The sequence below is a fragment of the Xiphophorus maculatus genome, chromosome 21, assembly GCF_002775205.1.
Source record: "Xiphophorus maculatus strain JP 163 A chromosome 21, X_maculatus-5.0-male, whole genome shotgun sequence".
Lineage (NCBI taxonomy): Eukaryota > Metazoa > Chordata > Actinopteri > Cyprinodontiformes > Poeciliidae > Xiphophorus > Xiphophorus maculatus.
In genome coordinates this window covers 24,279,019-24,305,003 of record NC_036463.1, presented here as the reverse complement: position 1 = coordinate 24,305,003, position 25,985 = coordinate 24,279,019, and the positions used below count along the sequence as shown (strand labels likewise).

At 50.1% G+C, this 25,985-nt stretch overlaps 4 protein-coding genes across 16 annotated transcripts in view; 2 read left to right on the top strand and 2 right to left on the bottom strand.

The window, feature by feature from the left end:
• LOC102227121 (receptor-type tyrosine-protein phosphatase mu-like) overlaps positions 1–5,144 on the top strand; it is a 76,351-nt gene extending 71,207 nt beyond the window's left edge. For all 6 annotated transcript variants that reach the window (XM_023326114.1, XM_023326116.1, XM_023326117.1 and 3 more), the window contains 2 exons: positions 3,308–3,443; positions 3,634–5,144. In XM_023326114.1, coding sequence (XP_023181882.1) covers positions 3,308–3,443; positions 3,634–3,687 — 190 coding nt within the window. In that variant the 3' untranslated portion in view covers positions 3,688–5,144. The remainder of the gene's footprint in view (positions 1–3,307; positions 3,444–3,633) is intronic.
• Positions 5,145–6,024: 880 nt separating this feature from the next.
• Positions 6,025–15,302, top strand: LOC111606263 (endothelial zinc finger protein induced by tumor necrosis factor alpha-like). Of its 2 annotated transcripts, none has more exons than XM_023326664.1 (4): positions 6,025–6,204; positions 7,042–7,278; positions 13,174–13,479; positions 13,562–15,302. In XM_023326664.1, exons 2-4 carry the CDS (start codon positions 7,053–7,055, stop codon positions 14,947–14,949), a joined length of 1,920 nt encoding a protein of 639 aa, XP_023182432.1. In that variant the 5' UTR covers positions 6,025–6,204; positions 7,042–7,052; the 3' UTR covers positions 14,950–15,302. The 2 variants fall into 2 exon arrangements, with proteins under 2 accessions (XP_023182432.1, XP_023182433.1); XM_023326665.1 differs by having other exon boundaries at positions 6,025–6,217.
• Positions 15,303–15,573: 271 nt separating this feature from the next.
• Positions 15,574–19,162, bottom strand: chodl (chondrolectin). Of its 2 annotated transcripts, none has more exons than XM_023326674.1 (7): positions 18,449–19,162; positions 17,601–17,776; positions 17,380–17,537; positions 17,143–17,285; positions 16,975–17,058; positions 16,816–16,912; positions 15,574–16,028 (listed from the first exon to the last, which is right to left on the bottom strand). In XM_023326674.1, exons 1-7 carry the CDS (start codon positions 18,519–18,521, stop codon positions 15,947–15,949), a joined length of 813 nt encoding a protein of 270 aa, XP_023182442.1. In that variant the 5' UTR covers positions 18,522–19,162; the 3' UTR covers positions 15,574–15,946. The 2 variants fall into 2 exon arrangements, with proteins under 2 accessions (XP_023182442.1, XP_023182441.1); XM_023326673.1 differs by having other exon boundaries at positions 17,128–17,285; positions 18,449–19,160.
• A 2,204-nt stretch (positions 19,163–21,366) lies between these two features.
• galnt11 (polypeptide N-acetylgalactosaminyltransferase 11) lies at positions 21,367–25,398 on the bottom strand. 6 transcript variants are annotated; one of them, XM_023326672.1, is made up of 12 exons: positions 25,294–25,398; positions 23,728–23,944; positions 23,528–23,651; positions 23,290–23,456; positions 23,091–23,216; positions 22,768–23,017; positions 22,579–22,696; positions 22,357–22,509; positions 22,073–22,288; positions 21,895–21,999; positions 21,684–21,821; positions 21,367–21,610 (listed from the first exon to the last, which is right to left on the bottom strand). In XM_023326672.1, the coding sequence occupies exons 2-12, from the start codon at positions 23,909–23,911 to the stop codon at positions 21,482–21,484; spliced, it is 1,710 nt and encodes a 569-aa protein (XP_023182440.1). In that variant the 5' UTR covers positions 23,912–23,944; positions 25,294–25,398; the 3' UTR covers positions 21,367–21,481. The 6 variants fall into 6 exon arrangements, with proteins under 6 accessions (XP_023182440.1, XP_023182434.1, XP_023182438.1 ...); XM_023326666.1 differs by having other exon boundaries at positions 21,367–21,613; positions 25,294–25,397; XM_023326670.1 differs by having other exon boundaries at positions 21,367–21,613; positions 24,840–25,390.
• Positions 25,399–25,985: the final 587 nt, after the last annotated feature.

Sequence of the window (25,985 nt, the reverse complement as noted above, 5' to 3'; positions counted from 1 at the left end):
CTACACAGTACTACTACACGGTACTACTACACAGTAGTACACAGTACTACTACACCGTACTACTACACAGTACTACTACACAGTACTACTACACCGTACTACTACACCGTACTACTACACAGTACTACACAGTAGTAAACAGTACTACTACACAGTAGTAAACAGTACTACTACACAGTAGTACACAGTACTACTACACGGTACTACTACTACACACTACTACACAGTAGTATAGTACTACTAGCTGAGGTTCCCAGGTATTTGCAGAAGGCCAGGTCAGGTCAGGTCAGGTCAGGTCAGACCAGGTCAGACAGGTCAGGCCAGGTCAGGTCAGGCCAGGTCAGGTCAGGCCAGGTCAGGTCAGGTCAGGTCAGGTCAGGTCAGGCCAGGTCAGGTCAGGTCAGGTCAGACCAGGTCAGGTCAGGTCAGGTCAGGTCAGGTCAGACCAGGTCAGGTCAGGTCATGGTGTCTCGGTCATACAGGATACATGAGATCCAAACCTTAACTGGTTTATTTGTCTTGATGCTCAGAGTTGCCAACAGTCTGTAATAGCAGCAACATTCCTGCCACTTTTGGATTATGGAGACGTTTTATATATGAATGCTTCGACCAAATGTCTTCAATCATTAAATACTGTGTACCATTGCTCTTTAAGGTTTATAACCGGTAGTAGACGTCTGACACATCATTGTGATTTGTAGGCAAAAGCTGATTGGCTCCTTTATGTGAATGGAGAAACAATCATTGAATGATCCTGATGTATAAATCTTTACTCGGTCCAACCCCAGCATATTTATTCACTCTCCTACATAGAACTGTCGGTTCTCTTCGCTCCAATAACATTATTGTTCTGCATGTTCCACGTTTTGAACTGAAACAGTGAAACAGGCATTCAGTGTTTTACCCCACAGCCTGGAATCAGCTGCAGTCTGAACTTAAGATGTTGGAAATGATTTGACTGGACTTATTTCGATCAGTTCTTAAAGATAGGCAACAAGATTCTATGAAACAGTGTTATTGTTTTTAAATTGTTTTTATTGTTTTATACTTGTGCATATGTATTCATTGGTTTTATCTTGTAACCAGGTTGCTATGTATTGCAAATTTCTGTTCAGGTCCCTCTTGAAAATGAGATCTAGATCTCAGCGGGGTTTACCTGGTTAAATAAAGGAATATATATATACATATAATAACAAATAAATTGCCATTAGGCTAATATATTACAGCAATAGAGGTTCAACTAATACAAACTCAAACAAAAATATCTAATAAGAAATAAACTCAGCCATCCACATGTGCATGTAAATCCACAACATACACAAATAACTCAGTTCGCGTAAAGGTTACATCATTAGGCAGAAAAACCACCAACAGACTAACAGAAGAGGCTCTGTGGCGCCATCATGTGGCAGATAAAATCCCTACACAATGGCAGCAGCTGGCAGCGCCTGCCTTCATCACTGTATCTGCTGCAATAACTCAGCAATGACAGATGCAGGTAAAAATACGGAGGCTGAGCAGGTTCTCTGAGTCCCCGCCCTCCTGCAGTTTACACAAATAACAAACTGAATCTAGAATAAACAAACAGCTAAATGCCATAACTTACTTTGTGTCATCAACTTAACAGTCGGAGCATCACTTCTCAGGACTGCACCAGGAACGCCGCCTCACATGCTGAAAATGCAGCAAACATCCCCAGAAGTGTATTAGATTGCTCTCATAGCGTAGCACTAAAACTTATGTCACTTCCTAGGATCATCTCTAAACCAGGGGTCACCAACACGGGGCCCGCGGGCCCCCGGTCGCCCGAGGGGACCTTGTCAGTCGCCCGCAGAGCAAGTTCTAAAAATAGCCAATGTCATTAGGCAGCACTGCCAACGAAATGATTTAATTTATTGTTTTTACATTGAAGTAATTACATTTGTTTATATTTAGAGTTTTAAAAAGGAAATGATAAAAACTTTTAAAATAAATGGCTTTATGTATAAAACTCTTTCCTAGGGTTAAAGTTCAGAACTATGCGCCTGCAGGATTTTATCGGAGGGCAGCAGCGCCTGCAGCTGGACGGACTCTCAGAACCTTGAGATTTTCCTTTAAGTAAAGAAAAGAATAATTTCTGGAGTTTTTATTATTTAACCCTCTTTACTATTAACAAAATTGTGGAGAAAAAAATATTTTTTGTGCCAAAACATCTTGTACGTAGCGCACGTCTGAGTCTGTGGGGGTCAAAGGGCACGCCAAAGCTTAAATCTTATTGGTCAGTTTACTTTTGTTTATTTGGCGGCTTGGCGCTTTTTCTGTAAGATAAAAAAGAATGACAGGAGTTTGAACCTTCCGTAGTTCTAAGAGCTGTTTGGATCCCGGTCGAGATTTTTACTGTGTCGGTTCTGATGGGTCGTCGGCTCCTGAGCTTCTCTGATGTTCCTGAACTGGAGAGCTGATGGGTCGCCTGTTAACTGACATCTGCCTCTTCCTGAGCGTCGCGCTAAGACTGAGGCTTAAAGAATTTAATCTGGTGGAATCTAATCTAGCCAAAGTCGAGTAGAAATTAAGCAAATATTGTTGCTTCACCTTCTCGTCCTCTGGACGTCTGACTCCACCTGGACCTGTGATCAACACTCTCCTCTTTCCTCTACCACACGGGTCGGCTTTGCTTCCATGTCTTTATTATTTAGTATCGTCTGAAAAAGAAAGGTCTGTTGCGGTTTAGCTTTGTGCTGAGTTTTGCGCGTTGGAGAGGTGGTTGTGCTCTTGCAGGTCAGGTGCAGTGATAGTTTTGTGCTACCCTCCGATCTGTCGGACAGTTTTTTTTTTTCCGCCATCTGCTGGTGTCAGCCAGCTGGTGACCCGTCAGCTGATCGGTTCGCAAAACCACAGAAAAGCTAATAAACCGGCGACCCGCCAGAACCGCACACTGTAAAAAGCTCAGGCGGGATCTTAGAACTACGGGAGGCTCAAACTCCACTCATAAATTTTTAGCTCACAGAAAAACGCCAACCTGTGAAATTAACAAAAGCAAACTGACCAATCAGATTTAGGCTTTGTGCCCCATCTCCCCCCCACAGACTGACACACAGCTGTGTTTACAATATCTTTTGACACAAAAGATCTTTTTTTCTCCACAATTTTGTTAATAGTAAAGAGGGTTAAATAATAAAACAATAATTTTCTTTTTTTATTTAAAGGAAAATCTGTTCAGCTGCAGCTGCACCAATCCAGACTCTCAGTGACTTGTGGGTAATTTAGAATCACACAGAAAATCTCCAAAAGGGAATCAACATGTCCCTCCATGTCCCCGTGTCCTCAGGAACGGCGGCGGGCGCAGCGGCGTCTTCTGCAGCGTCAGCATCGTGTGTGAGATGCTGAGGCAGCAGCGCTGTGTGGACGTCTTCCACGCCGTCAAGACGCTCAGAAACAACAAACCCAACATGGTGGACCTGCTGGTGAGGCTGACAAACGTCATTATTATCAAAACTATTAGCATTATGTTTTATTAAAAGGTCATTAATATCGTTGTCTCTTTTAATACTTTGTGGGGCTTTTTATATATTCTGGGCTTTATGTTATATTATTAGAATGTATTAATTATTTTATATTAATTTATTATATTAATTATATGTTGTGTCTCCACAGGAACAATATAAGTTCTGCTATGAAGTGGCTCTGGAGTTCCTAAACTCTGCTTAGCTGGGACCAGCATGCCCTTCATCACCTCCTCCTCCTCCTCCTCCTCCTCGTTGTGCTGCAGGAGGAAGAGGAGGAGGAGGAAGGTGTGTCCTGCCTCGTTGGACGGACAGCGAGCATGGACACCCTGACTGTCCTCTTTGTCGTCTTGTTGGTTTTTCTTGTGTCGTAAACCTGGCAGTGACTCGGACTGAAGCTCCGCCCACCTGCGATGACCTCATCCTGTCCAGGTCCGGTTCCTCCTTACCGGGTCTTCCTGAACGGCAGCAGGACAGCGTGCCACTACTGGGACACCTTGACACGACAGAATCAGAACCGTGACTCAGCAGAACCAGTCCTGTCTTCAGAAAGTCGAGTCATCAGTTCTGCTGCCATCTTGTGGTTGGCAGCAGAACTGCACCAGCACCGACCCAAATACCGGACATGACGTTCTGTCCTTTCCTTTTATCTGCTTCTGTTTTTATTTATAGAAGTCCAAAGAGACATGCATGTTGTAAATGGTTCCTCCAGAACTCCAGCCATCCTCACAGATCCAAAGCCCTTCTTCTGGTTCTGGACGGTCTTCCTGCAGACCGTCGGACCGGTCCTCTGCTGGGGGCCCAGCTATGAGCCATGTGGGACACCGTCCATTCAGACAGAGACGGACAGTCTGAAGAGGCTCTGTGATCGGACCGGATCGCAGGAACTCGGGTTCTGCTGGTTTTGGTTCTGTTCAGGTGCCGGACCTCAAACTGGTGGACACAACCTCTGGTTGCCATGGAAACCATTAAAAGATCCTCCGATTGTGATGTGGTCAAACCATGTTTACACTGTGTAACCTGGATCACATCAGGCATTAAACTAGTTCTAAACCGGTTTAATCCTGATCATTCAACCCGGTTCTAAACCAATTTAACCGGGCCAGCCTCTAGTTCTGCTGGACCCGTCCCTTGTGAGTCCAATATCGGATCAGTTACTGATGTAGTCTGGCCAGGACCTCGGCATCATGGGGCATTTCATCTCCCAGGTTTCCATGGCAACGGCCTGCTGCAGCAGCGTAGTTCACCCTGGAGAACACCAGGGGTCAGTGTTCATCTTCTGTCTTCTTCCTTGGTGTTTTGTATCGCTGAAACTAACTGGACCGGACCGGGCCTCACTTTGGACCTTGGTCTGGTCCACTTCTGGCATTCTGGTCCTGGTGGGCCCGGTCCGTTTGGGCCCGGTCCGTGTGAATAGTGTACATAGTGAATATTTATTCCTTCGCTGTCGTCGTTCTTGTGAAGCACAGAGGCTGACAATCATGGCAGAAGATCTTCCTGTTCCGCCAATAGTACCGCAGCGGCGCCGGTGGTCCAGTCGGATGGAGTCTGACCCGGTTGTGACTGGACCCAATTAAGGCTCGGTACTGGTGCTGAGAAGAACATCACTGTAATGAAAGCTTTTATTTATGTTGTATGATTCCAATAAAACTGAACACGCTGCCTGAAGTCTCTGAATGTACGGACTGGACCGGACCGGGTTCTGGTTCTGCAGAATGTTCATGTCACTTCCACATCAGTTTTTAAATGTTCACCGGTCTGGTCCAGTTCAGGTGGGCTGCCACCTGAAGAGCTGGCGTTACCATAGTAACCACCCCTATCCTTCAGTTGCGCAGTTTTTCCATCACTTTTATAAAACTAACCTGGTTCTGTATGAAATACACAGAAACTACCAGTTTAACTTTGACTAGGCCACTAAGCAGCCTCATTATTCTTCATCAGGTACCATCTCTGGAACCGGTTCTGGTACAACTTTTCATTCTCCTTCTGGATACATTGGAGACCTTTGAACTTTGGTTTCTTCCTGATGCTTTCCAGGTCGTCACCATGGTTACGCTGGCTATCTGCTTTAAAAACGGTTATTGGAGAGCAGCCAGGCGGATTATTCATGTTAACATTGAATAAGGTGCATAAATTTATCAGAGATGTTTGCTAAAATCTGTTCACTGCAGAACAGAGAGCAGCGTGAACAACTACAGATTAGAGTAATGATGCCAACCAACCTGCCTTTGGACATATTACTCCCTCCCAGAAGATGGCAGTAGTGTACCAGAGTAGGTGGGTCACCTCTTCTATAACCAAAGGAGAAGTTTCTCTGTTTAATAATCATAATAATAATAAATAACTAAATTTTCCAGGCCTCCAGTGTGGAACTCAGCGACCCTGCAGAGATAAGCGTGTTGGACAATGGATGGGAGTGGAAGAGGGTTTTTTACATTTAAATGGATTATTTTTTTTATTATTTTTTAAAAAATAAAACTTTCTAACAATGTAATAAGCCTGTAGTTCCCGTTGCGGCCGCTGGTGGCAGCAACGAGACGGAAGCGTCGGCAGAAGAAGAGCAGCAGCAGCAGCAGGGTTCCTGGCGTGGCCTGTTGTGGTTCTGATTCTGTTGGGTTCGTCAGGGCCGGTGTTGAACAGAACATGGAGTTCGGACTTTAATCTTTATATTCCGGGTGTGACGTCACAGTGGACACTGCGGAGGTGGCCTCGCGACCGTCAGGTGAGCTGACCTGGTGAGTTAGCATCGAGCTAACCGGCTCATCCTTCGCGGGTTCGGTTAAATTATAGGTTCCATTAGAACGAACCGGAACCGAATTTGAGCCTGCAGGTTGTGGTTCAGAGGAAACCGAACCGCTGTGGACCGGGCTGTCCTCCCGGAACGTTTTGTAGAATCCGGTGGTCGACCCAGACCTCTAATGAGTCTGCTATAGTACCAGGGAAGGTTTAGGTTCGGACTTGGTTCCGGTCCAGCTCTGTCTGTGGAGCGCCTTCCCTCCGTCGCCATGGTTACAGGAAGTTCCAGTGGTCCAGATGGAAACCCTCAGACCAGTCTGGGTTGGTTCTGACTTCAGCCTAGAGCCGTGTTATCTGGATCAGGCTGTGTTCTGTAGGTCTATGAGATCTACTGGTGGTCCTGCTCTCTGTCCTGTCCAGTGGCTCTGGTTCTGACAAGGTTCTGGTTCTGCTTTCCGATTCTGCTATTAGAGCAGAATAATCCAGTCCTGGTTTGAATTTTCTAGGTGTTGTAGTTCTGGAGCTGCAACAGTTCTAATGTGGTCCACATGTAAAAAGTGGTAAAATCAACATTTATTGAAGTTTCACAAATCAGATAAAAGTTTCACAAATCACAAACATGGTTTTAAATATTCTGCTATTAGAGTAGAATAATCCAGTCCAGGTTTGAAGTGTCTAGGTGTTGTAGTTTTTAAACAAGAGTCGATTAAAGATGCGGAAAGTAGTGAAATATTAGGTGGAATCGCCCTTTAGCCATTTCCCGAATCGGAAGCTGAAATCTGAAACCAACCTCAGCTTCCTGTTCTGCTGTATGTTCCTGCAGGAGCAGCAGCTATGGAGCCCCCTGGTGGAGGACAGGAGCTGTGCATCCTGCTGCTGAGGCAGGGCGGCAGACGGGAGGTGGGCTGCCAGTGGGAGAGTCCTGAGGAAGAGGAGGAGACGAGGAAGGAGGTGGGCTGCCAGAGCTGCAGAGCTGAGACCAGGGAGGCGGCCGTCCAGGTGGACCTGCTGGGTCAGAACCAGAACCTGTTGGGTCAGAACCTCAGCTGGAGACACTCAGGTGAGACACATCGTCTCGCTCTCTCTCTCTCTCTCCTTCCTGGTGCTCTCTTACCTCACCTGCACAGGTAGACGCTCTGCCTCTGCACTACTGCAGCCTGAGGACCTGATCCAGCTATGATCCAGCAGGGTGTGTTCGATAAATTAATCTCATGGTTGGTAGGAAGATCATGAGTCTGACTGGAGAACATGAAGCTCTGCTGTTCCCATAACAACAAAACCTGAAGTAGAATAGGCTGCCGTTTAACCACGCCACTACGGTTTAACCTCGTTACTGCGGTTTAACCTCGTCACTGCGGTTTAACCTCGTTACTACGGTTTAACCTCGTTACTACGGTTTAACCTCGTTACTGCGGTTTAACCTCGTCACTGCGGTTTAACCTCGTTACTGCGGTTTAACCTCGTTACTACGGTTTAACCTCGTCACTGCGGTTTAACCTCGTTACTACGGTTTAACCTCGTTACTACGGTTTAACCTCGTTACTACGGTTTAACCTCGTTACTGCGGTTTAACCTCGTTACTGCGGTTTAACCTCGTTACTACGGTTTAACCTCGTTACTACGGTTTAACCTCGTCACTGCGGTTTAACCTCGTTACTGCGGTTTAACCTCGTTACTACGGTTTAACCTCGTTACTACGGTTTAACCTCGCTACTACGGTTTAACCACGCCACTACGGTTTAACTGCGTCACTGCGGTTTAACCTCGTTACTACGGTTTAACAGTGTTACTACGGTTTAACCTCGTTACTGCGGTTTAACCACGCCACTACGGTTTAACTGCGTCACTGCGGTTTAACCTCGTTACTGCGGTTTAACCTCGTTACTGCGGTTTAACCACGCCACTACGGTTTAACAGTGTTACTACGGTTTAACCTCGTTACTGCGGTTTAACCGCGCCACTGCGGTTTAACTGCGTCACTGCGGTTTAACCTCGTTACTACGGTTTAACAGTGTTACTACGGTTTAACCTCGTTACTGCGGTTTAACCTCGTTACTGCGGTTTAACAGTGTTACTACGGTTTAACCTCGTTACTGCGGTTTAACCACGCCACTACGGTTTAACTGCGTCACTGCGGTTTAACCTCGTTACTGCGGTTTAACCTCGTTACTGCGGTTTAACCACGCCACTACGGTTTAACAGTGTTACTACGGTTTAACCTCGTTTACTGCGGTTTAACCTCGTTACTGCGGTTTAACCACGCCACTACGGTTTAACTGCGTCACTGCGGTTTAACCTCGTTACTACGGTTTAACAGTGTTACTACGGTTTAACCTCGTTACTGCGGTTTAACCTCGTTACTGCGGTTTAACCTCGTCACTGCGGTTTAACCTCGTTACTACGGTTTAACCTCGTCACTGCGGTTTAACCTCGTTACTGCGGTTTAACCTCGTTACTACGGTTTAACCTCGTCACTGCGGTTTAACCTCGTTACTACGGTTTAACCTCGTTACTACGGTTTAACCTCGTTACTACGGTTTAACAGTGTTACTACGGTTTAACCTCGTTACTGCGGTTTAACCACGCCACTACGGTTTAACCTCGTTACTACGGTTTAACCTCGTTACTACGGTTTAACCTCGTTACTACGGTTTAACAGTGTTACTACGGTTTAACCTCGTTACTGCGGTTTAACCTCGTTACTGCGGTTTAACCTCGTTACTACGGTTTAACCTCGTTACTGCGGTTTAACCTCGTCACTGCGGTTTAACAGTGTTACTACGGTTTAACCTCGTTACTGCGGTTTAACCTCCTTACTGCGGTTTAACCTCGTTACTGCGGTTTAACCTCGTTACTGCGGTTTTAACCTCGTTACTGCAGTTTAACCTCGTTACTGCGGTTTAACCTCGTTACTAACGTTTAACAGTGTTACTGCGGTTTAACCTCGTTACGCGGTTTAACCGCCTCACTGCGGTTTAACCTCGTTACTGCGGTTTAACCTCGTACTCTGCGGTTTAACCTCGTTACTGCGGTTTAACCTCGTTACTGCTGCGGTTAACCTCGTTACTACGGTAACAGTGTTACTACGGTTTAACAGTGTTACTACGGTTTAACCTCGTTACTGCGGTTTAACCTCATTACTGCGGTTTAACCTCGTCACTGCGGTTTAACCTCGTTACTACGGTTTAACCTCGTTACTACGGTTTAACCTCGTTACTACGGTTTAACCTCGTTACTGCGGATTTAACCTCGTTACTGCGGTTTAACCTCGTTACTACGGTTTAACCTCGTTACTACGGTTTAACCTCGTCACTGCGGTTTAACCTCGTTACTGCGGTTTAACCTCGTTACTACGGTTTAACCTCGTTACTACGGTTTAACCTCGCTACTACGGTTTAACCACGCCACTACGGTTTAACTGCGTCACTGCGGTTTAACCTCGTTACTACGGTTTAACAGTGTTACTACGGTTTAACCTCGTTACTGCGGTTTAACCACGCCACTACGGTTTAACTGCGTCACTGCGGTTTAACCTCGTTACTGCGGTTTAACCTCGTTACTGCGGTTTAACCACGCCACTACGGTTTAACAGTGTTACTACGGTTTAACCTCGTTACTGCGGTTTAACCTCGTTACTGCGGTTTAACCACGCCACTACGGTTTAACTGCGTCACTGCGGTTTAACCTCGTTACTACGGTTTAACAGTGTTACTAAGGTTTAACCTCGTTACTGTGGTTTAACCTCGTTACTGCGGTTTAACAGTGTTACTACGGTTTAACCTCGTTACTGCGGTTTAACCACGCCACTACGGTTTAACTGCGTCACTGCGGTTTAACCTCGTTACTGAGGTTTAACCTCGTTACTGCGGTTTAACCTCGTTACTGCGGTTTAACCACGCCACTACGGTTTAACAGTGTTACTACGGTTTAACCTCGTTACTGCGGTTTAACCTCGTTACTGCGGTTTAACCACGCCACTACGGTTTAACTGCGTCACTGCGGTTTAACCTCGTTACTACGGTTTAACAGTGTTACTACGGTTTAACCTCGTTACTGCGGTTTAACCTCGTTACTGCGGTTTAACCTCGTCACTGCGGTTTAACCTCGTTACTACGGTTTAACCTCGTCACTGCGGTTTAACCTCGTTACTGCGGTTTAACCTCGTTACTACGGTTTAACCTCGTCACTGCGGTTTAACCTCGTTACTACGGTTTAACCTCGTTACTACGGTTTAACCTCGTTACTACGGTTTAACAGTGTTACTACGGTTTAACCTCGTTACTGCGGTTTAACCACGCCACTACGGTTTAACCTCGTTACTACGGTTTAACCTCGTTACTACGGTTTAACCTCGTTACTACGGTTTAACAGTGTTACTACGGTTTAACCTCGTTACTGCGGTTTAACCTCGTTACTGCGGTTTAACCTCGTTACTACGGTTTAACCTCGTTACTGCGGTTTAACCTCGTCACTGCGGTTTAACAGTGTTACTACGGTTTAACCTCGTCACTGCGGTTTAACAGTGTTACTACGGTTTAACCTCGTTACTGCGGTTTAACCTCCTCACTGCGGTTTAACCTCGTTACTGCGGTTTAACCTCGTTACTGCGGTTTAACCTCGTTACTGCAGTTTAACCTCGTTACTGCGGTTTAACCTCGTTACTACGGTTTAACAGTGTTACTGCGGTTTAACCTCGTTACTGCGGTTTAACCTCCTCACTGCGGTTTAACCTCGTTACTGCGGTTTAACCTCGTTACTGCGGTTTAACCTCGTTACTGCGGTTTAACCTCGTTACTGCGGTTTAACCTCGTTACTACGGTTTAACAGTGTTACTACGGTTTAACAGTGTTACTACGGTTTAACCTCGTTACTGCGGTTTAACCTCATTACTGCGGTTTAACCTCCTCACTGCGGTTTAACCTCGTTACTACGGTTTAACCTCGTTACTACGGTTTAACCTCGTTACTGCGGTTTAACCTCGTTACTACGGTTTAACCTCGTTACTACGGTTTAACCTCGTTACTGCGGTTTAACCACGCCACTACGGTTTAACTGCGTCACTGCGGTTTAACCTCGTTACTACGGTTTAACAGTGTTACTACGGTTTAACCTCGTTACTGCGGTTTAACCACGCCACTACGGTTTAACCTCGTTACTACGGTTTAACCTCGTTACTACGGTTTAACCTCGTTACTGCGGTTTAACCACGCCACTACGGTTTAACCTCGTTACTGCGGTTTAACCACGCCACTACGGTTTAACCTCGTTACTACGGTTTAACAGTGTTACTGCGGTTTAACCTCGTCACTGCGGTTTAACGGTGTTACTACGGTTTAACCTCGTTACTACGGTTTAACCTCGTTACTGTGGTTTAACCTCGTTACTACGGTTTAACCTCGTTACTGCGGTTTAACCTCGTTACTGCGGTTTAACCTCCTCACTGCGGTTTAACCTCGTTACTGCGGTTTAACCTCGTTACTGCGGTTTAACCTCGTTACTGCGGTTTAACCTCGTTACTGCGGTTTAACCTCGTTACTACGGTTTAACAGTGTTACTGCGGTTTAACCTCGTTACTGCGGTTTAACCACGCCACTACGGTTTAACCTCGTTACTACGGTTTAACAGTGTTACTACGGTTTAACCTCGTTACTGCGGTTTAACCTCATTACTGCGGTTTAACCTCCTCACTGCGGTTTAACCTCGTTACTACGGTTTAACCTCGTTACTACGGTTTAACCTCGTTACTGCGGTTTAACCTCGTTACTACGGTTTAACCTCGTTACTACGGTTTAACAGTGTTACTACGGTTTAACCTCGTTACTGCGGTTTAACCTCATTACTGCGGTTTAACCTCCTCACTGCGGTTTAACCTCGTTACTACGGTTTAACCTCGTTACTGCGGTTTAACCTCGTTACTACGGTTTAACCTCGTTACTACGGTTTAACCTCGTTACTGCTGTTTAACCTCGTTACTACGGTTTAACCTCGTTACTACGGTTTAACCGCATTACAGGTCACTTTCTACGTTCACCTGAAGAAAAGTTATACAAGAATCTGATATTATATTCAATGTAATAATAAAGAGGCAAGTTCACAAATACGCTTATAAAATGTCTAAACTCCAGCTTTTAGTTTCTGTATTCATCTCCAGTCAGTTTAACAGATGAACTTTGACCTTGTCCAGACATTTATAGCTTTGTGTTCATGTTAGTGACTGGATTTAACACCTTTGTTTGTCACAGAAGCTCATCTATCATCTACGTGGCTCCATGATGAGCCATGATGAGCTCCACCACACATTTGTTGCAACCGGGATGATATGAAATAAATGTTCCGGTTCATTCTTAAAGCTACGCTTTTGTTAATCATCTATACCAGAACCGCCCGCCGTGTTCAGTCTGTCGGCTCACCTGTAGAAATACACCTGCAGCTCTTCCTGCTGCTCGCTCTGAACCGCCAGCAGGCAGCAGCTCCAGTCATTTTAAAGATGCTTATTGGTCCCCGAAAAACTACAAAGACTCAGACATTATCATCAATCAATAAAATCCTCTAAGGCCGAACCTGAAAACTGGACGTTATGCTGCTAGCAGTTAGCTTTCGTCAACAACTCAGGAGGAAGTGAGAGCTCTGAGCAACCCAAGTAACGACCCGGCCGGAACACGGTACGCTAAATAATAAAATATAATTTAATGAAGCTTTGAGGCAGATATATTTTCCTCAAGGAATTTTAATAATGGAGGTCCTCAAATCGCTCGAGGAATCGTTTCAGCGCTAAATTAAACTACTGAACTAAACAAGAACTGGTTCCCATTCCCAGGTGTAGTGATGTGTTTCTCACACAAGGAGGCAGCAGAGACGTTTGTTTCTTAATTATTCCCTGCAGGCTTGTCTGCAGACTAACTGCAGCCTGTCAGTCAGAACCCAGGGCCCAGTTTAACCCGGTTTGTCCCTGCAGGTTCGTCTGCAGACCTGCTGCAGTGTCTGACAGTCCGACCCGACGGGTCAGACGGTGGTGCCCTGCTGCGGCACTGCGTCCCGAATCGGACCAGAACCAGGATCATCAGACCTGCAGCCAAACTCTCTGATGAGCCCACCGACACCAGAACCAGGAAGAGACCGGTTCCGCAGAGCGCCAGGCGCAATGGGAGGCCGGGCCGGCTGCAGCGCCGGTCACCTGACCCCCAGGAGGACGAGCAGGAGGAGGAGGAGGGGGGGCCGGAGGACGAAGACACCGGGGACCCCACCTGGACCCCCAGGGGAGGTGAGATCAGAACCAGAACCAGAACCTGCTGGGTGAAGGTCCATCTCAGATCTGACCCGTCCTCTCCTCTGCGTCCCCTCAGACCGGCCTCTGGCTCCGTCAGAGCCCGAACCGGACTCCGCACCGGACTCTGGACCCGACCTGCAGCAGGTGAAGCTGGAGCCGGACAGCACAGTGTGCGACGTGTGTGGGAAGGTGATGAAGAACAAGTCGAGCCTGGCGCGCCACTCCTTCATCCACACGGGGAAGAAGCCGTTCGCCTGCCACCTCTGCCCACTGCGCTTCAACCGCCGCGACAACCTGCGCCACCACCTGGGTCGGCTGCACCCGGACGGCGCGGCGCGCCGCCAGCGCCAGTCCACGGCGCCGGCCTGGCTGTGCGCCGTCTGCGGGAAGACGTTTGTCTGCCGGTCGCGGCTGAAGACTCACGAGGCGATTCACTCCGGTGTCAAGCCGTTCCGCTGTGACCTCTGCCCCAAGGCCTACATGCGCAGCAATGACCTGCAGCACCACACGAACGTGGCGCACAGCTCCGGCGCCGCCCCGCCGCTCCGCCCCGCCTCGCTGCTCTGCCATCTCTGTGGTAAGGAGTTCAAGTGCCGCTCGCAGCTCGCCGTCCACTTCCAGACTCACACCGGGGAGCGCCCGCACCTCTGCGATATCTGCGGCCGCAAGTTCGCCCGTCAGTACCAGCTAAAGCGCCACAAGGTGCTGCTGCACCCCAGCCGCTCCACCGCAGAGCCCAGCCCGCCGCCGGACGCGGTGCCGGACCCGGCGTTCTCCTGCGGCGTCTGCGGCAGGCGGCTGAAGTCTGAGATGCAGCTGACCGAACACGCTCGCATTCATGTGGGCGACAACTTGCACCGCTGCAGCGTCTGCCTGCGTGGCTTCCAGCGCCCCGGATATCTGCGGCAGCACCACCTGCGAGTGCACCTGAGGGCAGCGGCGGGCGATGCGCCAGGTGGCTCCAGGCGGCGCGGCGCCTCGCCCAGCTCCTTCCCCTGCACCGCCTGCGGGAAGACGTTCCGGTTCCGCTCGCTGCTGGCCAGCCACGCCCTGGTCCACGGCGACGTGCGGCCGTTCGCCTGCGACTTCTGCAGCCGCAGCTTTCGCCGCCTCAGCCACCTGAAGAGGCACCGGCGAGCGGTGCACGCCGACGGGGCGCGCCCGCCCCAGAGCTTCGTCTGCCACATCTGCGGCAAAGACAAGAAATGTCGCTCGCAGCTCGCCAGGCACGTCGTCATCCACACCGGGGAGCGGCCGTTCGCCTGCGACCTCTGCCCCGCCCGCTTCAATCGCCGTGGCAACTTGCAGCAGCACCAGAGGCGCATGCACGGCGTGGGCAAGGCCGGCGAGGCTCCGCCCATCCTGTTCCAAGACGAGGATGATGCGCCGAGCTACAAGCAGGAGGAGCTGCTGGACCGTGTGGGCGGAGCTGGAGATGAAGACGAGCAGCTGGACGCCACCTGACCGGACGGTGCTCTGAGCGCGCTCACTGCCCGACCTGCCGTCCTTTGGACACCGTGAAAACCGTGTGGTTGGCACGGTAACGGGGTGTTTGGGGCTACTTGGGGCTTGAGTGTCTCCATGGCAACTGGGACCGATTAACCGCAGATTAAAGCATCACTGCTCAGGTCGACCAATCAGGAAGCAGCAGCTGCTTCGTCATGCTGAGGTACTGACGGTTCTGGTTCTGGTCGGGTTCTGCCTCAGTGATTATTTCTGTTTTCTTTCTGTCAGCACGTTGTTTTGTTGGATTTCTGTTCAGACCTCTGTGGTTCTGCTGGCTCTCGGCTAGTTTCAATAAAAACCTTCTGATGTTGGGTGCTTTTATTTTTTAAAGGAGGCCTTTATTTTGACAGTCTTCAGACAGGAAGTGGCCTGTGAGAGGAAGTCATAGGGCAAAGGTCATTGAGTCGGCACTGAGGCGTCCGACGGTTTGATTTCTGATCAGATCCGGACCGTTCTACTCAGTCACCTTTGACCTTTGCCGGACAGAACCGCTCTGCCGACGTTTCGCAGCCTGCCGCAGATTCTCTGCTGGAGTCGGGTCGGGACTTTGACTAGGCCGACTCAGAGAAACCAAGCAGCAGCTGATGGAACATTTTTTATTAAACATCAAAGCTTCATGCATCAGAACCACAGAAACGCAGCAGCAGCTCCCTGCCGTCCAAACGTCGGACTCCCCTCGAACCCACCATCATGGGAGTTTGTCCCTCTGCTTGCTCCGTACTTCGTCTCCTCTTCTATCCAGCAGGAGGCGCCAGAGATTCTCACAACAGAACAAGTTACAACAGACAAGCTCCACCCACTCACTGTGACATCACTCTGACTTCGCCCCCTTTAACTCAGGCTGAGGGGGCGGAGTCACAGGAGGAGGGAGGAGCCAAACAGGAAACTGTTTCAACCAAAGTAACAAACTAAAAGTCTCTGACATCACTGATCTACTGCTGACATCACAGTGATGTCACACTTCCATGCCGTCGGGTTGGGGCGTCGTGGCGATCCAGAGGTTTGATTGGTCGGCGGGGGTCTTGGTCCGAGGACGACTGGAGAGACACAGGATGACATCATCAGTGCTCAGTGACCAATCGCAGAGGTTACAGCAAGATTTTCAAAATAAAACAGGAAGGAGGCAGAAACCAGTGCCAAATGTAATTTTATTGATTTGATCACTCTGATCAGTGATTGATAAATGTTCCTCACAGATCCAAGATGCTAACTACGGCATCCCACAAGGTTCTGTTTTACACCCCTACTTTTTCATTTACATGTTGCAGCTTGGTGGAGTGGTCAGGATCAGCTGCATATCGTCATGGCGACCCTCGGCCAATCGCTGCTGTCTCCAGCTCATCCAGGACAAAACGAGTTTTAATCATTGAAATAATTCAAAAATTATTAATAACTGTGTCTTTAAAGTCCAGGCTAACACTGATCAGGCTAACCCGGACCTAGCTAACCTGTTTGGCTCCCAGCATATTTCAGGTTTGATCTTAAGATTCTTTTACTGGTTTTTAAAAGTCTCAGTGGTCTGGTGCCATCTTATCTTGCAGAGCTGCTAATAGCTGACGAACCCCTGAGGCACCGGATTGTTCCCAGAGTCAAACTGATCGATCAGAATGATCAGTGATTGATCAGAAGCTCCAGCTGTCCTCCCTCTCCAGCAGCAACTCGCAGTGCAGAGGCGTTCAGTGGTCCAAGTGTGTTGGAGCAGCAATGCATCTAAAGGTGGCTCCCTTAAAGGGACAGGCCACTGCATGTTGACTGTTTGAACTTGAATGGTACTGGAGGAAGTCTGTTTAACAGCCAGAGGCATGCTGGGAGATGTAGTCCTACCTCCTGCTGAGCGTCTGGAAGCAGCAGGTCCCTGAAGCCACCAGGATGAGCAGCAGCAGTGGGATGGTGGGAATCACCACGTACAGCAGCAGCATTCCTGAAACACACAGTGATGTCACTGTGACATCACGGAAGGGCAGAGGCCACAAGTGATCGTACCTGAAGATCCTGCCACAGCCACCTGAGGGGGGAAGCTGCCACCACCGTCCGCCTGGGTCACCACGCCTCCACCTGCAGTCACAGCTGAGGGCAAAGAGTAACCCAGGTTAGACAGCTACAGATAGCCCCGCCCCCTCACCTGGCTGGTCTCACCTGGCTGATACTTGCAGATGAAGTTGTGCTTCATGTTGCAGCGGTCGTCGTTCCATTGGTGGAGATAAGCCCCGCCCAGCCCAGGGGGCGCGCTGGGCTGGTGGTACATGACGACGCAGGCCTCGCCACCGCACGACGGCTCGTCCAGGTACCAGTTCCTGGAACGTGGGCACCATGGTTACCATGGTTACCATGGCACAGTTATGGGACTAGCATTATGGAAACCACCCAGGTAGGAGTCAAAGGTCTCACCTGAAGGTGGCCACGCTGCCGTCAGTCCACTGGTACAGGTCAGGGCATGGGGTCGAGGTGTGGTTGGCTCCGCCCCCCCGAGTCAGGCCGATCCAGAAATCCCCGTCAGAAATCCCGCCTCCACCTTTGGCTCCGCCCACTGCTCCTGAACGCAGCGCCTGCAGGAGGGACAGATCAGTCGACTTTATTTCCAAAGCTTCGTTCTGAAAGCAGCGTCTCACCTGCAGCAGGTGCTCCACGTCGCTCTGCTCTGATTGGCTCTCCACGCTCAGGAGCGCCCCCCCGTCCATGAGGCAGGCCTGCTTCGCCTCGCCGAACGCCACGCGGCTCGACACGTCGTGGAAATACGCCATCTTGTAGCAGGGACGCTCGGCTCCTCCCACACACACCGTCTGACCTGCAGACACAAGCCCCGCCCACAAAGCTGCCAGTCAGAGCCGCAGGTGGAGAGCAGGCTGCAACCCCAACCGAACCGATGGGCCTCATGGGGCCCAAAGCTCGTCCTAATGTGGCAGATAGTCGTGTTTAGGGTCAGGGGTCAGACTCTGTTTCTCAGTTCTGACCCCTGACCTTACAGTGAACTCTGAGGACCGGAGCTGAGAAACATGGAGTCAAAATTTCAGTTTAGAAACAAACTCAGAGTTAAGAGAGAAACGCTGAGTTTCTTTCTAGACTCTGAGTTTAGGTTGAGAACAGAATAGTGATGGAGAGTCTTCAGTGTGTGTCGGTGTGTGTGTGTCAGTGTGTCTCAGTGTGTATCAGTGTGTGTCTCCTCTTCCTCTCTCGCTGATTAGCTCCAGTTGCCTCGTCATCATTTTCTCTCCAGCAGCTCTGGGTTTCAGAACCGGGCCGGACCCAGAAACTGTGCTGGGACTTGCTGAGTCTGCGGATCGTCATGCGGCTCTGATTTTCGTCCAGAGCCGGTTCTGATTGGACGGAACCAGCTGCTTGCTGAGGTTCTGTCAGAGTAGCTCGGTTCTGAAGGTTCTGGACCAGCTGGACTCAGGATGATCCAGAACCTGGAGGGATCACCTCCACTGAGCGGTCGGAAGGTCGGTAAGTAACTCACCGCTCACCACTCGCGCCGCGCTGACCCCTGACCCTGCCGTTGCCATGGCGACGCCCAGCACCAGCAGCAGCATGTTTTCCTCAGCTGGGGCGCGTTTTTCAGAATAAAAGCCCGCGGCTCGGCGTCCTGCTCCGCGCGGCTCCTCTCCGCTCTGAGGAAGAGGATGAAGAGGAGCTGAGGCTCTGCGGCGTCTCCTCCTCCCGCATCGATCTGAGCCTCAGCTGGCCGCCCCTCCCCACCTCCCCCTGCTGTTTGCTGATTGGCTGCTGCAGCTGATCGATCGCGGAGCGGCTCCTCTGATGTCTGCAGCAACACTTCCTGAGCAGCGATCGATCCGACGCGCACGCTTAAAGTAATTAAAGGAAACCTGAGAGGAAGAGGAGGAGGATGAAGCTCCAGGTTGCAGAACCATCAGGTCCAGTCGGGTTGTGGGTAACTCTGAAACTTCTCTGGTTCAGATGACCCGGTCCAGTCCGTCTACGTCCAGACCGGCTCCCAGCTCTCTGATTGGTCCAGGGCCAGTGTTTGGGGCGGGGCCTGATGAACACATGAAGCCGCTGCTCTCATCAGCTCTTTGTTTGACCCTCACACATCGGGGGTTCACTTTATTTTCAGTTGAGACGAATAACTTTAATAATTTGCACAAAATTGAAAAGAGAAATTCATGAGAACAGAAGCTGAATAAAATTTGTTTTCAAAATCTGAAGACTAAAATAAAAGAGCAAAGAATGTGTTTTTTTTTCTTCTGAATCCAGGAATCATGAGCAGAAATTACATTTACAGAGTCCAGATGATTTCTGGCTCCACTGGAGGACGGCTGCAGCTGGACCGGTACCGGTACCGGTACCTGCTTTAAGTTCTGCTCAGAGCTCCAGGATGATCAGTCTGGATGAATCTAAACGATCAGAAACCATCAGATCAATCTGATCTCTGATCAATGGCTCCATGTTCTCCATCAGAGCCAAAGCTCCTCAGGTAGCAGCTCACCTTGGTGCAGCTACTGATATACCTGGGATTGTCTCCACACCTGATCACCTGATCAATAATCAAACTGTTTGATCAGCCCTGGTTTCTCTCTAGTGAGAATAAATAGATGCATTCAGACGATGAGTTTCATCTTTATGAAACACAAACTGAGCAACATGATTATTTACACTGAGGTTTTCACATCCTTTATTTCTCTTTTCTTTATTTTGTGTGTGTGTGTGTGTGTGTGTGTGTGTGTGTGTGTTAGGTTACTGTCTGAGGATAAATGTGGTTCAGTTTCATGGTTTAAACACTAAAATATTAAAATCATAAATCAGTGTTTTGTTGGTGTAATAACTGATAGTTGTCAGGTTTCAGTGGGTTTATGAGTTTTGATGCTTTGTAGTTTATTTTTGTCCACAGAAATAGTTTGTGTTACTGACAAACATTTTCACTTCAGGTTAATTTTTATATGCCAACTTGTGCGTAAAATATGGTGCCACACATTTTTTGTGTGTGTTTTATGCATGAGGCCCCAGCTGTTCAGCTGCAGGTGACCACATGTCAGGTAGTTTGATGCTTTTTAAACGGTCATTTATTGACCATCCAGCTGCTCATAGAATCTTGTTATGAATTGGAGGTTATGTTATTCCTCTTATGTTGGACAGTTTATTGTGGCCAGTAAAGCAGAAGACCTTTGCTTTGTTGTTCTTTGTTTGTAAGAAATACTGAAACCTGCAGGTGGGAGTTAAACCAAATAAGTTTCACCATTTCTGTAGAAAATAAACTGCTAGAATCTGTTGGAATGAATCACCAACCAGCTGACATGCTAACTAGCATGTAGCCCATGCTAGTTAGCATGGACGACAAATCTGAGACAAAAGAAAAGTTTTGTTTTGTGCCTCTGGTAAGGCCCAGTGGATTGGAGCGTTAGCTGCGTCAACCAGCTAAATGTTTAGTGAATATGCTAATTTATCTGCCAGTAACCACAGCTGGACTACCAAAATAAAATAAAATCCAAAATAACTTCTTTATAAGCTCTGGCTATTGTCACCTCTTTCCTGAGCTAGCTAAATGTTTAGCTTGCAGCTAACTCATTAAGTGACTCATAAACATTTATTATGCAAATATTTATGCAGTTAAATTAGCTGCAAACTAAATATTTAGTTTGAAACAATGACATTTATAAATTAATGTATCACCTGGTGAAAATGACTCAAAAATTCATCCCAAAATATTGCTGTTAATTTTTGACAGTGTATCTTTAGAAAGGGTTCATCAGAACCGAGTCAGGCAGAGACCGACTGGACATCATTACACACACACACACACACACACACACACACACACACACACACACACACACACACACACACACACACACACAGTTTGTGGGGACTTTCCATTGACTTCAATTTATTTCTGCAGCCGAACCTCAATCCCCCCCTTTCATCTGAACCCTGAACCCAAAACAGTTTCCCCTCATGGGACCAAGGAAATGTCCCCACAACGTGTCAGAAAAATGGTTCCCACAATGCATCATGGCACCCCCCGCCCAGCCTTTGGGTCGGGTCGATAATGGAAATTGATCGAGTCTCGACGTCCAATCAGACGGCGGCTGCTCTGACTGCCTGATGGCTCATTAACCTGCTGACTGAGGGGGCGGGGCCGGAGCGGTCCTGAAGGAGCGCGGCTCCACTGGACAGAAACATCAGAACCTCAGCTGGAACCAAGTTCTGCTGTAGAGACCGGGTCTCAGGAGCAGAACCAGAACCAGGGAGAACGGAGGCTGACTCAGAGTGTGCTGCCCTCTGCTGGTCCATGAGAGGAACAGCAGGGTTCTGGTCAGACCCACTGAGACTGACCAGATACACGGTCAGAACCAGCAGGTTCTAGTAGATCTGACAGCTGGATCAGAACCTGGAGCGGTTCTGAAGGACAGAGACGGCGGCGAGACGTTCAGAACATTTTATTAGAGATTAAAAGCAGCAAAGATCAGAACGTTCCTTCAGTAAAAACTACAGATAAAAACCAGAACCGGAACCAGAACCCGGTCCCACTGGTCCGTCAGCCCTCCAGCTGCCACTGCTGCGCCTCGGCGCCGTCGCAGATTGCCATGGCAACGTAGCCCTTTGGTCCAGCTGGATGGGAAACGGCGAGACACTGACCCACAGAGACCTGGTAGAGCCGGTTGGCCTTCTGGAGAAAGAGAGCCGGTCAGAACCGGGTCAGAACCGGGTCAGAACTGCCACCATCATCAGAACCTCACCCCCAGGCTCCACTGCTGCGACCCCCCCGAGCCGTGGCACTTCATGAGCCGCGGGGGGTCAGAGGTCCTGACCTCTGACACGTCCAGGCACAGCAGGCCGCCCAGAACCAGCTGCCCATCCTCGTCGTACGACCAGTCCTGCAGAGGTCACAGGGTCAAGGAGCGCGCTCAGAAGTCACGGGGTCGGATCGCACCGAGACGCTGCCCTCACCTGCTCCGGGTCTCCGTGGTTACACGGCCTCAGGACGACGGCGCCGCCCTTCTGGCTGACCCGTCCCTGTGCCACCAGGCAGCGTCCGGTTGCTAGGTTACGCAGCTGAAAGACACACAAGAGAGGGTGAGAGCCTGCAGCGGGGTCGGAGGTCGCGGGGCGTGCTGCGTTCAGGTACCCGGCCACGCTGCAGGACCTTGGGCCGCCTCAGGCCTTTGTTGACGAACGGAGGCGGCTGCTTGTTGCCGTTGGTGACGGCCCGCATCTCGGGGTAGACGGCGTCCAGGTACCAGCGGAACGAGCGGCACTGCAGCCGCTTCCTCAACGCTACGCGCTCGCTGATGTCACCGTAACCACGGTTACGCAGCTCGGGACGCAGCGACAGGTACTGCTCCTGAAGGGACCACAGGAAGCGAGGTCAGAGACAGGAAGTGAGGACAGACAGGAAGTGAGGACAGGAACCTTGAACTCATCCATCCAGACGTGCGCCAGCCGCAAGGAATTGTGGGCCATGGTGTCCTGTCCTCCAGGTGAGCCGTAGGGCCGCCTCTTCCTGAAGATGTGTCCCACCCTGGAGCACGGGACGATGAGCAGCTGGCCGCCGCACATCCAGATCTGAAAGCACAGCGCCGTCAGCGCCGCCGGCGCCGCCTTCAATGACACTCTGTGAAACTCGGCGCTCACCCTGAAGGAGATCTCCAGGTTCTCTCCTCCCCAGATGTCCATGCCGCCGTCGTACTGGCCCAGCTCGAAGAAGTACTTCCTGTCCATGGCGAACAATCCCCCCGCCATGGTGGGAGACCTGGGGGCAGTGGGAGAGGTCAGGGGTCACGGACACCAGAAGGTCACCTGGCGCCCCGTGTTCCGGGTTACCTGAAGGGTCCGGCGGCGCCGTCGGGCCCGCCGAGCTCGGCCGGCGGCACCGGGTCCCACTTGAAGTGCAGCCCCCAGTTGAAGCCGCCGCGGACGATGGGGGAGGCGAAGTACGCCAGCGTGTCGGCCGAGACGATGTCGATGACAGGGCAGACCACGGTGCGGCGGTCCGCCTGCACCGGCGCCAGCAGCGGCTGCAGCCACGCCTCGTTCACCTCGCAGTGGCTGTCCAGGAACACCAGAACCTCACCTGGAGCACGGAGGGGCGGGGCTTAGCGTGGCTCCAACCCGTCGGTACCTAAAGGGGGCGGGGCTGGGCTTACCTGTGGCGTGGGCAGCTCCAATCATGCGTCCCCGGATCAGCCCCTCCCTCTGCCGGTTCCGGACCAATCGGACCTTGTCCTGCAGCTCCGTCCTCAGGTAGCGGTCCAGCTCGTCCTTCAGCTCCTCTGTGGCAGAACACAGGCAGCCTTAGCGGGTGCAAACCGGGCCGGAGCCGGGCCGGAACCGGGCGGCGGGTACCCAGCTCGCTGTGGTCGTCCACCAGGATGACCTCGTGCAGCAGGTGGGCGGGGCTTCGGTCCAGAACGCTGTGGACGGTTCTGAGCAGAGCGGACGGCGCCTCGTTGAAGAAGCAGATCACTACGCTGGCGGCCGGCAGCCCCGCCGGGTACGCCTTCTGACGGCACCTGGGAACGGGTTGGAACAGGGTCAGAACCGGGACCGGTAGGAAACGGGTCAGATCAGAACCGGAACCTACCGCGGGTCACGGGTGTCGGGCAGCGGACGGTGGAAGCCCAGCCGGTTGGAGATCAGGACGTTGAAGGCGTGGCGTTGGTAGCCGGCGTCTCGGACCTCCTGGTCCGCCTCGTTAAAGATCATCCCTGCAGAACCAGAACCTCTCAGAACCCGGACACACCCCACATTCCTCCGGCGCCTGAACATATCACGGACACCCACCCATCTCCGGGGACAGCTCCGCCCCCTTGTGGTCAGACCCGGCTGCGATCGGCCGGCCGCGGTGCGGCGCGGGGTTCCTGCTAGGCTCCGCCCCCAGGAAGAAGTAGAGGTAGAGGAGGACGGACCATGTTGCCGAGGTAACGAGGCAGCCATAGCAGAAGTACCGCAGCGTGACACTGGGCATGGTGGGCGAGCGAGCATCGCCTCACATCACCTGCTGGGAGAGAGAGAGAGAGCTGACCTGGCTAAAGACCTCTGGGCTGAAGTTAGCGCACCCCGACCTCTGGGCTGAAGTTAGCGCACCCCGACCTCTGGGCTAAAGTTAGCGCACCCTGATCTATGGGCTAAAGTTAGCGCACCCCGACCTCTGGGCTGAAGTTAGCTCACCCCGATCTATGGGCTAAAGTTAGCGCACCCCGACCTCTGGGCTGAAGTTAGCGCACCCCATCTATGGGCTAAAGTTAGCGCACCCCGACCTCTGGGCTAAAGTTAGCGCACCCCGACCTCTGGGCTGAAGTTAGCGCACCCCGACCTCTGGGCTAAAGTTAGCGCACCCTGACCTCTGGGCTAAAGTTAGCGCACCCCGACCTCTGGGCTAAAGTTAGCGCACCCTGACCTCTGGGCTGAAGTTAGCGCACCCTGACCTCTGGGCTAAAGTTAGCACACCCTGACCTCTGGGCTAAAGTTAGCACACCCTGGTTAAGCTCTAGCTGAAGGCAGCAGGAGACCTCATGTAAAGGAGTTAATGTTTATCACAGAACCCTGAACGCATCACGCGCTCAGATCGTTAAATAGTTAATGATCTGAGAGATCACAAGACCTTAATGTCAGTTTATTTATATATTATATAATATATTCATTTAGAAACAGCTGCTAAGTGCTGCGCTGTATTCTTAATCCGAACTGAGTGTGAAATAAAGGAACGGTTCAGTTTCACTGAATCAGATTGTAACAAAGGAACTGTTAGCATGAGTGAATCAGTCTGAGGTAATTAAGGAACTGTTCATTACTTTAGCTGAATCAGTCCTAGGCTAAATGAACTGTTCATTTAACCTAGTTCAGGTGTGAATCTAATCAAGCTGCAGCCCAGGAGTTTAGGTCAGTCAGCTCACCTGTATCTCACCTGTAGGAAACTGTGACGTCACCTGGCTTCAGCGGAGCTGCTGTAACTCAACAGTCTGAAAGCCGAACCAAACAGAACCTGCCGGTTCTGACCCGGCTCCAGGTGTTCAACGAAGTTCTACTGGAGGGTTCCTGTAGTTGTTGGGTTTAAACCGGGACGTTCTGGTTCGGTTCGTTCAAACGAACAGCAGAAAACAACACAGCCATTTAACGGAACCGAACCTCGTGTTAAACCCAGGTTATCCTGGATCAGAGCGGCCTAAAGGAAAGTTTAAAGCCTTTTCAGTTCCGATTATTAAAAGTTCTGATCCGGCCGGGAAAGAACTGTTCTGGGTTCGGTTCTGACCCCCAGTCCGATAATGGAACTCAGTGGGTTAGCGGCTGTTAGCTGCTCTCAGATAAAGCAGCCAAACACATTGGTCCAGTTCAATCATCGGACGGTACCTGCTCTGGGTCCGCGGACCGTCTGCTGCTCACTCGGCGGCACTCCGGCAGAAACCCCGGCCTGCAAACCGACAACCCGAACCCCGCTGCAGAACCAGCGGGACCACGTGACCCAACAGACGCCCCTTCAAAATAAAACGGAAAACATGACAGTAGACCTTCACAATAAAAGCCCCAAATGACGCAAGGAAAATAACGATGTCTAATAGGGAGGAAAAATAATGATAAATGTGAAGGATGTGGAGAGAAAGAAAATGTAGAAGATGTATTGATGAATTAATTGTAAAACATGAACCTGAAAGGGAGAAACTGAGCAGAATCAGAGAAATGAAGGAAACATAGTGGATATTTACATGTTAAGGAAAGCATTATTTATTTATTTGCAGAATACAAAATTAAAAAATAGAATTTAATAGATGTAATGTTGCTACACACTCCTGTACAGTAGGTGGCAGTATGCACCTTAAACTTGGTTGTGATCCACCATTATAGAAGATTTTTATTTTTTATTTTTAACAAAACATTTATTTATACAATAATTTAACGAAACACTGTTAAATGCATACTCAGGCCATAATAAATGAATATTTACACTAGCAGCTGTTATATTGTGAACCCTCCGCCGAAGCTAACTCCAGATCTGGAAAGGTCGAAAAAGGCGGAAGAGGCATGATCAGACTGTGAATGGTTGG